Raw genomic sequence first — 12778 nt, 5'->3', positions numbered from 1 at the left:
TGAAAAAGGTTAGTGACATTATCCATTCTTAGGGGAGTGATGTTGCGCTATAGCAGTGACGGATAAGTCCCTAGGTGTTGGCCGGCGAACCTTGGAACTGTCAATGCCAATTCACAGCGTAAGCGCCAGCTGGCCAAGAGAACGAAAGGTGCTCTAAAACGAGAAATTGACATTGTGACAACTGACGATGCATGGATAGGTGGTGAGAGTTGATATGAGGGCGTTGGAGAGCAATGGAGGCATGGGTGCTGAGAATACCCTCTGGCGCTAACCCCGTTCAAGCAAAAACGTTCGCCAAGTCTCGCTTCGACCACCACCACCGACCCGCCTCGATATTTGGCTGCATCCGCGAACTTTTGCCCACCTCGACGGCAACGACCTTCTTCATTTTCAACACCAGGCATTAGAAGAGACTGACTACCTCTCGCACTAGCCATGCGTGAGTATCGTCCTTCTGATCGGCTGAAACAGCCAGGCTAATGTTCGCTCAGCTCCCAAATTCGATCCCAATGAGGTGAAGGTCATCCACCTTCGTGCGACTGGTGGTGAGGTCGGTGCCTCGTCCGCTCTCGCTCCCAAGATCGGTCCTCTCGGTCTCTCGCCCAAGAGTACGTTTCCCGGAATGCAATTCGAATGTGCGCAGCCAACTAACGTCCCACAGAGGTCGGAGAAGATATCGCCAAAGCCACTGGCGACTGGAAGGGCCTGCGTGTCACGGTCAAGTTGACCATCCAGAACCGTCAGGCCGCCGTCTCCGTCGTCCCCTCCGCGTCGTCCCTTGTCATCAAGGCCCTCAAGGAGCCTCCCCGGGACCGCAAGAAGGAGAAGAACATCAAGCACACCAAGAGCATCCCGCTTGATGAGATCATCAACATTGCGCGCACCATGAGGTTCAAGTCCATGGCCAAGGATCTCAAGGGCACCGTCAAGGAGATCCTCGGCACCGCTTTCAGCACAGGCTGCCAGGTCGACGGCCGCTCGCCCAAGGCTGTCTCGGACGACATTGAGTCTGGCGAGATTGAGATCCCGGAAGAGTAAATATTCGCGTGGATCCAGTTATGATGAAAAATGGCTGGGGTTATGCATGGAATCTGGGACGAGTTGGCTTACGGCGCTCATGGATTTCGTTTAGATGCCTTCCATACGTGCTGGCAGAAATGCACAGTCGGCGTTTAGGTTGTCGGACTCATGAAACTGCTCCCCACTGGGGCTCTACGTATGCAATAGGATCCCTTCCATGGCTCCGGCGACGTGATTCAACTCTCGATCGTGTTCTTCATGTGACTGAAATGCTGAATTGATCTCCACCTATTTAATTGCCCAAGTGCTGCTCGGTGCAGGCGGGCTTGGCGCTCACCTCCGAACTCTCGCCGCATCACTTTCAACCCCAATCGACTGTCATCTTGCTGCGAACATGCTGCCTCAAACACTTGCAACGCCTGGAGCGACTAGATTATGCGTAGGAAACCGTCGACGGAGCTGCCGCGATTCGTGATACCACACCCTCCGTCCTCCCAATGGCGTCGCCGTCACGTACTCTTCGTATTCACTGGGCTCCTGTTTGTGCTGTGGCTCCTTCGGTCGAGGCGTGCATGTCCTGAAGGCGACGGAATCAACTGGAGGAAATACGCATACAGCCTCTACGCGACGGATGGCGCGACCTTGTGCCACGCTGTGCTAGTTTTCGACTCTCTCGCAAAGCTAGGTAGCAAAGCCGACCGTGTCCTGTTTTACCCGGACGCCTGGGATACAGTGATTTCGGACTCTCGCGATCGCAATAGCCAGTTGCTCGTGATTGCGAGGGACAAGTACGATGTTAAGCTTCAGCCGATCAAGCTTTTGACAGTGGAAGGGAGGACGCGAGGTACCAGAACGCATTCTTCCTTCCTTGCCTCCGTGGCTAATTCGTAGGCCTACAGACGGCTTCACTGGCACCTGGCAGAAGTCTGTAACAAAGCTTATGGCCTTCTCCCTTGGCTACTATGACCGGGTCATTGCGCTCGACTCCGATATCACCTTACTCAAGCCCATCGACGAACTCTTCCTTCTCCCTGACACACCGATCGCACTGCCGCGGGCGTACTGGTACAAGGTCGACCCACCACCACTGACCTCTCTACTCATGGTCATCAAGCCGAACCTCGAAGAATTCGAGCGATTCAAAGACGCTATACAGGAGGGCGGGGATACCGCAATCGTGCAAGCGCACAAGTTCGACATGGAGCTCGTCAACGAGCGGTTCGAGCACAGCGCGCTCGTACTCCCCCACCGGCCGTACGCGCTCCTGAGCGGCGAATTCCGGAAGAAGAACCACACGGCCTATCTAGGGAATCCCTGGGAGACTTGGGATGCGCAGAAGATCTACGACGAGGCGAAGTTGGTCCATTTTAGTGACTGGCCCCTTCCGAAGCCGTGGATCATGTGGCCGCTGGAAGGGCTCGCTGAGATACAGCCGGATTGCGGAGGGAGCCACCAGGGGACGTGTGCGGAGCGGAAGATATGGAAGGGGTTGTATGAGGATTTTCGGGCGAGGAGGAAGGACATCTGTCGGCTTCTGAGTGTGCCTGCGCCGGACTGGTCGAAGATCAAAGCGAGTGCGCCTGGAGACAACTCTACAGAGGTACAAGGGTAAGGGATGAAGTAGCGCTGGTCCTTCAGAAATTTAGTTTGCAAGATGTATTCTATAGAAGTGTCGAGCGTTCGAAACAGCTCGAAGCTCTATGCGGTGTGTATTTGAAGACTTTCCTACCAGACAGATAGCAAAGAAGAATACTAGTCTTTGCTGTTGGAAGCAGGGCTTGGAAGGAGTTCGTTCTATGGCAGAGGCCCACCACAATTCTGTACATATGGGCTCCCTTCCTCTACAGATGGCTGAGTAGCAGGCGTACCTGAAGTATGACGTGATGCGATTATGGGCGTAGAGACAGGATGACCGGACTATGTGAAACAACGGGAGCTATCTCGCTCATCTCCGTCAGCAATTCAAATGAATGGAGCCTTTTCTCGAAGATGCACTCACTCCAATACGGAGTACGCTAAGCCATGCCATCAGCGTTGATGATGCATCAGCAGCAGTGCGGAGCGCAGAGATGTCGGCGACAAACTCTACAAATCCTAAGCTCATCCTCTAAAGTCAATACCTGAGCAGGACTAGGAGTATTCAGGAAGGCACATCCTTCAAGCTGATTTTCCGGACAATGACATGCCCCTGTCATTTCCACTCAGACCCGGAATAGATCATCAAAGTGACATGTTCACACTGTGACAAGTTTCGCTCGTCAGCAAAGCCCACCTAGCAACAACACCTTTCGCAATGGTTCTGCAGCCCAAGCATGTGAAGTCTTCACGCAAACAACGCAAATTGAGTACGCAGCAAAAACGCTCACCGGCCTCGGCCACGCGCAGGCGATTGTTCACTATTGACCTTGTCACCAGGCTCCCTGCATCGCGTATCTGCAAGGCCATGGACGCGTGCCCGTCTACGCGTGTAACCTCAGCGGGGACAGGAGGGGATCCAGACGCAGATGCGCGAAACATCGCAAGGCTTCCAACGAGGTTGGGTGACAGCCGTATGTTTTAGCGCCTCCCGCAAACCTGCATTGCAGGGCTCAGCGACCGCAGCCAACGTCCGGGAGGCGTTGCAGGCGTTGCGATGGGGGCACTTGGGCCGTCTTGAGTTGCGCTGATGGCGGGCGGGGGATTGGAGAAGCGAGGGGGCTGTTCGAAGGGACAGGCACAGAGCGTTGTATTCGTTTATTCGTTTACGGGTTGGCCGCCGGGGTGGTTGCATTTCACGAGAGCCACTCGCTGGAAGCTATTCAAGCTTGCTTGCTGTGGAAATCTGCAGCAGCAGTATGAACGCTATCGACAGTGGAGTTTCTGACTGGTGAGCGGGAGTTGTGGGTAGTTGCAGTGTCTCCTACTGTGCGGTGAATGTCACTTGTGGGCGTTTCTCGGCCTTTCACAGCCTTGCATGGAATCGTGGAGTGCATCCTCCTCGCCCTGGCACGGTCCCCGTCAGCAGTCGGAAAGGGATCGTCAAGAGCACCAGGAAAGCCACCTTACCCCTGTCACTACCACAGTAATGAATACGGGGCCCGTATAATTATATCATACCTGCTCTCCTCCTCAACACCACACTTGCCCACTCTTCTCACCACATACATCAACCCAACATCTTCACTTCTCCTAGAACGCATCTCCACCGTCATTGTATTTTCGTATCGATTTCCTACTTGCGCAGTACTACAATGCGAAATGGTATACCGGCCCTCGTGGCCACCGCTGCAGCCTTCTTTACCCGTGAAGCTGCTGCCGTTGCTGCCAACCCACTGCCAAAACCACAGGATATCACCTGGGGCAACAGTGGACCGCTTGCTGTAGGCTCGCTCAGGCTCAACGCCCCAAACCATGATCTCCTCAGAGCTGGATTCCTCCGTGCCACCAACGCCATCAGAGAGCTCAAGTGGATTCCCGCTGCCACTGAGGCTCCTGTGCGATCCTTCGAGCCGTTTCCTACGCCTACTGCTGCGAAGCTGAAGAGACAGTACAACCATCCCAATGGCACCGCTTCCCTCACAACTGTAAAGGTGCAGATTAGCGACCTGCATGCGACCCTCTCCCATGGAGTTGACGAGTCCTACACTCTGGACATCAGTGCCGGTTCCAATACTATCACTATCTCTGCCGGTACCGTCTATGGAGCTCTTCACGCCTTCACCACCCTGCAGCAGATCGTCATCAACGATGGCACCGGCAAGCTGATTGTGGAGCAACCCGTTTCCATCAAGGATAAGCCCCTCTACCCTGTGCGCGGCATTATGATAGATTCAGGCCGCAACTACTTGACCAAGAAGAAGATCCTTGAACAAATTGACGGCATGGCGCTTTCAAAGCTCAACGTTCTCCACTGGCACATCATTGAGTCGCAGTCCTGGCCGTTGGAGATCCATGAGTACCCTCAGATGACGAAGGATGCCTACTCCCCCAACGAGATCTACACCCATGAATGCGTCAAGAGCATCATTCAATACGCAGCCGAGCGTGGCATTCGCGTCATCCCTGAGATCGATATGCCCGGCCATGCCAGCTCCGGTTGGGCTCAAGTGGACAAGGACATTCTGGCCTGTGAAGACAGTTGGTGGTCAAACGATAACTGGGCGCTCCACACGGCCGTCGAGCCCAACCCAGGTCAACTCGACATCCTCAACAACAAGACCTACGAAGTGACTGGAAAAGTGTACAAGGAAGTTGCAAAGCTATTCCCCGATTCGTGGTTCCACATTGGTGGTGACGAGCTGCACACCAACTGCTACAACTTCAGTTCGCTTGCGCGCGACTTCTTCAACTCTGGAAAGTCTATGGGTGACCTATACCAATACTGGGTCGATCATGCTATTCCAAACTTCAGGAGGCAAGCAAACAAGACCTTCATCATGTGGGATGATGTCAAGCTTTCTGCCCAAAGTGCCGCCACTGGCAATGTCCCCAAGGATATCGTCATTCAAGCGTGGAACAACGGGCCGGAGAACGTCTTCAACCTCACTCGAGACGGTTACCGTGTGATTGTCTCCAGCTCCGACTTCTTCTATCTCGACTGCGGCTTTGGCGGTTGGGTTGGCAATGACCCACGCTACAATGTGCAGGTCAACCCGAATAAGACGGATGGCTCACCCAACTTCAACTATGGCGGCGGCGGCGGTTCGTGGTGCGCTCCGTACAAGACGTGGCAACGCATTTACAACTATGACTTCACCGAGGGCCTTTCCGACGAGCAGAAGAAGCTTGTGCAGGGCGCCATTGCGCCATTATGGGCCGAGCAGGTCGACAGCGTCGTCGTATCTCAGAAGATGTGGCCGCGTGCTGCCGCCCTGGCTGAGCTTGTATGGTCCGGGAACCGCGACGCAAATGGCAACAAGCGTACCACGGAGCTCACGCAGCGCATCTTGAACTTCCGCGAATATCTTGTCGCAAATGGTATCGAGGCCAGTCCGTTGATGCCGAAGTACTGCCTACAACATCCGCATGAGTGCGACCTCTTCCTGGATCAGACCGCACTGCACGAACCTGCTGCCTGATTACGAAGATTCTCTTCATCTCACTGGCGCATGGACTGGCGTTTGGGTGCTTTCGTAATACTCTGTCCAGGCTGGATGTATGCTGGTTTCTCTAAGTCGAAACAGGAGAAGTAGCTTACATGCTTTCTGTCACGGGTCTTTTTTTTCTGGCGATCAATGCCGCGATGACCTCTTCGCTTCAACGGAGTGGAGTAGTTGATTTATGGGGGCGGTTGTTCACGATGGGAACGTCGCGGCTACACTGCTTCCGTCGATGCAAGATTTCGTTCCCCGAAGATTCATGTATATATCATAGTTATACCCTTTTCTAACATCATATCTGTGTCGATGCATGCGACGTCAGTTGCTTTGAATATCAATAGTTATAATCTCACTCTTTTCGGTTTACACTGGTGACAGAAGCAGAAAATAACTTGACAGGTGGCGATAGTCCGGATGCCGTCTTACCCATCTAGTTCGTTATGAGACTATGGAGCAAATATGATATGAGAGATCATATGGTCTCCGTACCGATTCGTTTATCCTGCGTCCTCCACCATCTCATCTCCACTGTGAAATATATGCCCTTTTGCCTGTCCACACTTCTTTATATACGGAACTCGACGGTGGCTACCATCGCGCTTTCACAGTCAAGTCTGCTGAAAACGATCTTCGTTGATCAAGCTCTCCAGAAACCCGCATTGTCGCGACTATGACAATCTTGGTTGCGGTGTGACAATCACTGCTAACTATAAGAGGAAGTACGCGAGCAAGGACTTAAACAAACACCATGGCATGGCGGTGCTCAATGCAGGGTTCCTTACTTACAACGACGCAGGCAATCTATATCACGCCGCCCCCGCATCCAAGTCCCTGTTTCGCATATTAACCTTAAACATGGCTACAGTAAAAATCACTTCAAACACCAAGTACCGTTCGCCCAGAACAAAACAAGCTTCTTCACATTAGCATTTCTCCTTCCAGTGACGGGTTCCTTTTCTTGGCTACGGTTGGTACTCCATGGGCTTCTCTCTACAGAGGACTACACCCCGCCTCTATTCTTCCGGCCATTGGAACAGTCCACCAAGGGCTCGGCGTTCATTTACCCATTTTACTCTTGTCGAATAGTTAGTTCAAGGCCCCACGAGGTAATTGATGGCGACTCTCGGCATCGCTATTGGTTAGACAATGCTTTCATTTGGATGAAGATAGCTTCAGGGAGACAAGAGACTTGGCTGTGATGCCATGTGCTATGTATGTAGGCGCAACAGTCTTGATCCATGATGAAAGAGAGCACTCATGCCTTGGCTGCTTCTTCCAGGTATTTGGCATTCCAGAGATATATAATGCCCAGTCTGCGCGTCTTGTGCTCCATTACCCCGAAGTCGAATCTGGGAGCTACCAAAATAATTCCACTTTTTGTCTGCCCATCATGGTCGGAGCAACCAACATGCTTCTGGCCATTGCGGCATTGTTGCCGCAGGCTCTTGCTCAGAATTGCCCTACTATCAACCCTGCACAGCAGGCTACCTTTGCCTCTGGTTACTCTGGGCGGGTGGTTATGAATGGATTGAGGACGCCTCGCGGTATTATTTTCGATAACCAGGGTAACATTTTGACTACGGAGCAGGGTGGATATGGAGTGAGGTATATCCAGTTGAACGACTATGGAGGCACGAATGTTTGCGTCAAGTCTAGCAAGCAGTTGATTGCGGACTCCTCGGTATGTTGACCAGTTCAGATTGGCTTTTGGCGGCTTTGACTTTCTTCGTTGGACGGATTTGGCGAGATACAAGATGTAACTATCGACTTCTCCTGACCGTTACCCGTCACTGGAAGTCAAAATGCTCTTTACCTCGTTGCTGTACACCAGGGAGATAGAAGCTCACGGACACAGATCAACCATGGTATCGCCCTCACACCAGACGGCAAGAAACTCTTCGTCTCCTCCCTGACCACCGTCTGGTCCTGGGACTACGACGGCACAACAGGCACCGTCTCCAACAAGAAAACCGTAGTGCAGAATATGCGCAACGGCGGCTTCCACCTCTCGCGTACTCTGCTGATCCCTCGTGCCCAACCGGACACCCTTCTCGTCCAGCGAGGCTCCCAAGACAACGTCGACACTGCGGCAGCTCAAGTCAACACCGGCCGCAGCCAAATCCGCGCCTTCAAGATCTCCCAGATACAAAACGCCCCTGTCGATTACCTCCAAGGAGAAGTCCTAGCATGGGGCCTGAGAAACACCGTCGGCGTCGGCGAGCATCCCAACGGCGGAATCGTATGTTCCCCCTTCCCCCCCTTTTTCCTCGAACTACTTCACAGCGAAACCCCATACTAACTCCCCTTCTCCCGCAGTGGTCCGTCGACAACGGCGTCGACGACATGCAACGCGAAGGCCGCGACATCCACCACACCAACCCGTGCGAGGAACTCAACTACCACGGGCAAATCAACACAACTTCGGACCCGGACCGCGGAGGCCACCACGGCTACCCGGACTGCCACGCCGTCTGGGATCCCTCCGTCATCCCCAACGCCGCGGCCCAGGGCCTCCAAGTCGGCACCCCGTTCCTAATGGGCAGTCCCGCTGGTCAGAATACCGATGCCGTGTGCCAGGCCAGGAAGGCGCCGAGGTTGTGCTTTCCAGCCCATACGGCGCCGCTCGATGTCAAGTTCAATGCGGATGGGAGCGCGGCGTATATTCCTTTCCATGGGTCGTGGTGAGTTGGCGTTTGTTTCTCTTGGAGTTCCTTCCCCAGGGTGCTTTGACCCAGCCTCCAGCTATGGTGTTCTCCCTCTTCCCTCACCGTCACAAGGTCCAGACTAACTCTGCGGCTTTCGCAGGAACAAATCCCCGCCCGATGGCTTCCGCCTTTCGCGCGTGGAATTCAACCCTGCTACCGGCATGCCCGTCGAGCCCGCCACGTCGACGACCGCCGCCGTGAATATCATGTACAATGCCAATACGCAACAGTGCCCGAATCGCTGCTTTAGGCCTGTCAATGTGGCGTTCAGTCCTAGTGGGAAGTTGTTCATGACGAGCGATACGACGAATGAGATTTGGGTTATTGGGGGAGCAACGTAGGGCGATTGACGGGGCAGAGTGCAGGCAAGACATCAGAGGGACGGTAGGATGGAGAGTACCAAGGATATCAATCAGACATTTGATGGAAGTGAAACGGCGTGACTTAGCTTACGAAAAAGTAAGCCCGCGAAATTGAAGTGTATATTGCCAAGTTATGCAAAATGTGGTGTTCACTTCCCACGCCAACAGACATCTCCTACCTCTTCGAAGCCACCTCTTCCCACTGCACTCCCACCCACTCCTCCAAATACCCTACTTCCCCTTCCGCCACATCCTGCGGCTTACAATCCCTCGAACACACCCCAAGGATAATCGTGCCCCATTCCATGCCCTCAATGCTCATCTCGTCCGCCTCCAGCTCCGTAATCGCATGCGGCATAAGCTGCACCTCGAACACCCTCTCCGCCCCACAATTCGCGCATCTAGGCATCCCACTACCATTCCTACTCCCCGCCGTCGTGACCTTCGCGTTGGACGACGCGTTGTCCGCGTGCGCCGCGAGCATCTTCCCCACCGCATCCTGGTCGCTATACAACAACGGCTTCCCTCCAAACTCATACCGAATCACTTGCTCCGCATTCTGCCCGACGCGGTCCGCAAATTTCTGAAACGTTTTGTCTAACGTGCTCTCGAAGATTTCTTTGTCTTCTTTGCCGCCTCCGCCGGAGGAGCTGGAGCCCTCGGCGTCGATGTCCATGCGGGCTTGAGCGGGGATGGGAAGGCTCGAGGGGGCGTCGAGGGTCTCGTATTCTGCGTCTAGAGCATAAGAGGGGTAGGGTTGGGGGAAGGAAGAGAGGGTCGGCCAAGGTTCGTGGGGCCGGGGAGTTGGAGAGGGTGTTGTTGGGGGTGAGTTCAGGCGGACTTTGGAAGCGAAGGTTTCTGGGAGAGAGGACGTGGTCGAGTCGGACTTGGAGGGTTCGTTGTGCTCGCCGCTTGGAGGAAGTTGGGATGAGGACGTTGAGGGGGAGGCTTCTGGCACAGGGTTGTTCGTTGAGGGAGTGGATGTTGAGAAGGGATTGACAGTAGCCTTGGGAGAGGAGAAGGGGTTTGCAGGTGCTTTCCCGCTTGCACCAATGGAAAAGGGATTCGAGAAGAGATTTGCGGCTGCCGCTGGAGTGCCTAAGTCCTTGACGCCGAAGAGAGAACCACCGATCTGTGGCATGGGTTTCGGCTCTTCCTGTTTCTCAGGCTTGGGCTCGGACTTGGGTGCGACCGCTCGGCTTCCGGCTCCCTTGGCTATCCGTACGCCGCGTATGCCTCTTACACTGCCGTCTTTTCTCCTACATGCCTTGCGCTTGCACGCCCAGATGTAAAGCCGTCTTTCGTGGCCGGGAAACTGTTCAGGGAGGTTGCCATCGAGTTCCAGCAAGAGAGTCATGAGGCCATTGCATACTTTGCACTTCGCAAAGGCACCTGACGGAGCTGTTTTGTCGTCAATCCATGTCTGTGTAGATGTTAGTGAATGTTCACAAAGTAGTAGTGGGGTTGGAAGGCGTACTGGTGTTCCACCAAGATGTGATTTGTCGCTAGTCGGTTCGTTGGTGACATAGCCTAGGAGGACATTGGTTTCAGTGTAATCTTCGCCTTCATCCGAGGAATCACTGTCGTAAGGCGGCATTGTGGCGGTATGATATATTTGGACGTGAGGGGAACTGCTGTGTTTGAAGATAAATTTGGGCTTCGCTATCGATAACAGACGTGTGGCGCATCCTTTGATGTGGGTGGCTGGTATCCGCTTACTCACCCCTCCACAGTCAACTTTGGAAAATCCCTCCAACTCCCACCACCAAGAACGAGGTGTCGCAACATCCCCGCAACAAGCAACCATGTCGCGTCCCTTCGACTATGCGCCTGACCGGCCGGAACACATCGATCAGATCCTCAATGGCCTCGACCGGTACAATCCCGAGACAACGGCTGTTTTCCAGGACTATGTGATGCAGCAGTGCGAGAATCAGACGTACGACTGCTACGCGAACCTGGCTTTGTTGAAGCTGTAGGTGATACCCTTTTCGATGCCCAAGTCAGGTTCTCTCCTCTGCTATGGCGATATTTTTCGTATGATGAATACCATACCACAACGTTTCCTATTACCCGAGGGATCGGAGCTTGAATCACTCCCCCCGCTGAAGTGGAAATTATTAGCTCTATCTGATGAACTTATCTCCTACTTTAATACTCGCGCATGCATATATGAGCATGACTGACCACATATGCTCTAGATACCAGTTCAACCCTCACTTAGCTCGCGATGAGACCATTACCAACATCCTCGTCAAGTCCCTTACCGTCTTTCCTAACCCCGACTTCTCCCTCGCCCTCTCGCTTCTTCCCACTCACACACTGGCACCTCTCTCCTCTGCCGCACACACTCCCGCCGCTGGAGATGCGCCGCTATCTGAGGCAGTGCAGAAGCTGAACATCTTGAACAACCTGCTGGGCGGAGCAGACTATGCGGCGTTCTGGAGCACGCTGGACTCGGACGACCTCTATGCGGATCTGGTGGCCGATGTCTCTGGTTTCGAGGAGTTGATGCGGGTGCGGATTGCAGTGACTGTGAGCCAAGCGATACGGGAAATCGAGAGAAGCATCCTGGAGTCGTGGTTGAACCTGCAGGGCAAGGAGTTTGAGCACTTCGTCGGGACGGTATGCGGATGGGAGATTGACGGTACCAAGGTCAAGGTGCCGCTGAACAAGGAAAATGAGGCCAAGGGCACGGTAGTCAGGGAAAACGTCAAGTTTGATCGTAAGTTGGCTTGGTGGGAAGGAGTCGATCGCCTCACTAACCTGAACACAGAATTTGGCAGGGTAATCAGGAGGGCTTTCGAACAACCTGCGTAGAAGCAGGGCAACGACAATCATGTGTCACGTTTGAAATGATGGTATTTTGCATGGAGACCCGGTCACTGGACCGGGCTACGGCGTTGGAGAGGATTCCTGGACGGGAACGGGACCGGCAGGTGTTCATGCAGCAATGGCTCTGGGTGCAAAACGAATGAGAATGATTCCCCTCCCACGCCTTCGCTGGTTGCAAGGCGAAGGGGTACTCGAAATAGTGGTTATCGTGAGTGAGATGCCTTTTCCTTGTGGCATTTCATGCGTTGTTCTCGGCTTCCCTTGCCACGCTCAACGAGTCAGAGCAATTTCTACCATCGCCCCATTATTCGTGAGTGGATTTGGGTTCAAAATTTCCTAAATGCGGACCACGCTCCAGGGCTGGGACCATTGATATCCAGACCACTTCAAAAGCTCGCTAGTGACTAGAGAGCGGGCTTGGACCCCTTGACCCTTGCTGCATTATGTATTTGCTTTTTCCCATAAATTCACAAATGCAGATCCCTCGGTCGAGATGCACTGAAAGAGCCCAGCTCCATCTTACTTGTACTGGTACGAAGGATTTTTTTTTCATGCTCGTGACCACTACTGTGAAAAGTCGAGCATTGTGTATTGAGCGGATATGAGAAACAGCATTATTGCTCTGGCAAACAAGCTGATTTCACCCAACTTGCAGCGTCCACCTTATGCATCGTCCCGCTGTCAGCTCGAATCCATCTTGCTGGGAAATAATGACAATGCCCAGCGGCTGAGGGGCAATTGATGTTGGAGGGTCTGGTCACTTTTTGTGGGGAAAACA

At 53.6% G+C, this 12778-nt stretch overlaps 6 protein-coding genes across 6 annotated transcripts; 5 read left to right on the top strand and 1 right to left on the bottom strand.

The window, feature by feature from the left end:
• The first annotated feature begins 383 nt into the window (after nt 1–383).
• EI97DRAFT_431597 (uncharacterized protein) lies at nt 384–1254 on the top strand. Its single transcript, XM_033797977.1, has 3 exons — nt 384–439; nt 492–608; nt 662–1254. The coding sequence occupies exons 1-3, from the start codon at nt 436–438 to the stop codon at nt 1036–1038; spliced, it is 498 nt and encodes a 165-aa protein (XP_033655900.1). The 5' UTR covers nt 384–435; the 3' UTR covers nt 1039–1254.
• Nucleotides 1255–1362: 108 nt separating this feature from the next.
• EI97DRAFT_394687 (nucleotide-diphospho-sugar transferase) lies at nt 1363–2858 on the top strand. Its single transcript, XM_033796307.1, has 2 exons — nt 1363–1864; nt 1920–2858. The coding sequence occupies exons 1-2, from the start codon at nt 1456–1458 to the stop codon at nt 2630–2632; spliced, it is 1122 nt and encodes a 373-aa protein (XP_033655899.1). The 5' UTR covers nt 1363–1455; the 3' UTR covers nt 2633–2858.
• Nucleotides 2859–3968: 1110 nt separating this feature from the next.
• On the top strand, nt 3969–6451 carry EI97DRAFT_251361 (uncharacterized protein). Its single transcript, XM_033794145.1, has one exon. The coding sequence runs from the start codon at nt 4251–4253 to the stop codon at nt 6075–6077; it is 1827 nt and encodes a 608-aa protein (XP_033655898.1). The 5' UTR covers nt 3969–4250; the 3' UTR covers nt 6078–6451.
• A 1055-nt stretch (nt 6452–7506) lies between these two features.
• On the top strand, nt 7507–9144 carry EI97DRAFT_449028 (soluble quino protein glucose dehydrogenase; the record flags this gene model as incomplete). Its single annotated transcript, XM_033800191.1, has 4 exons — nt 7507–7779; nt 7954–8337; nt 8415–8779; nt 8904–9144. The coding sequence occupies 4 exons, from the start codon at nt 7507–7509 to the stop codon at nt 9142–9144; spliced, it is 1263 nt and encodes a 420-aa protein (XP_033655897.1).
• A 97-nt stretch (nt 9145–9241) lies between these two features.
• EI97DRAFT_465677 (uncharacterized protein) lies at nt 9242–10802 on the bottom strand. Its single transcript, XM_033801481.1, has 2 exons — nt 10643–10802; nt 9242–10588 (listed from the first exon to the last, which is right to left on the bottom strand). The coding sequence occupies exons 1-2, from the start codon at nt 10760–10762 to the stop codon at nt 9341–9343; spliced, it is 1368 nt and encodes a 455-aa protein (XP_033655896.1). The 5' UTR covers nt 10763–10802; the 3' UTR covers nt 9242–9340.
• Nucleotides 10803–10921: 119 nt separating this feature from the next.
• On the top strand, nt 10922–12113 carry EI97DRAFT_251287 (eukaryotic translation initiation factor-like protein 3 subunit K). Its single transcript, XM_033794144.1, has 3 exons — nt 10922–11140; nt 11367–11890; nt 11942–12113. The coding sequence occupies exons 1-3, from the start codon at nt 10971–10973 to the stop codon at nt 11983–11985; spliced, it is 738 nt and encodes a 245-aa protein (XP_033655895.1). The 5' UTR covers nt 10922–10970; the 3' UTR covers nt 11986–12113.
• Nucleotides 12114–12778: the final 665 nt, after the last annotated feature.

The sequence above is a fragment of the Westerdykella ornata genome (genome assembly GCF_010094085.1).
Source record: "Westerdykella ornata strain CBS 379.55 unplaced genomic scaffold EI97scaffold_5, whole genome shotgun sequence".
Classification (NCBI taxonomy): Eukaryota; Fungi; Ascomycota; class Dothideomycetes; order Pleosporales; family Sporormiaceae; genus Westerdykella; species Westerdykella ornata.
The sequence above is the reverse complement of the archived record's forward strand: the minus strand, read 5'-3'. Positions and strand labels throughout refer to the sequence as shown.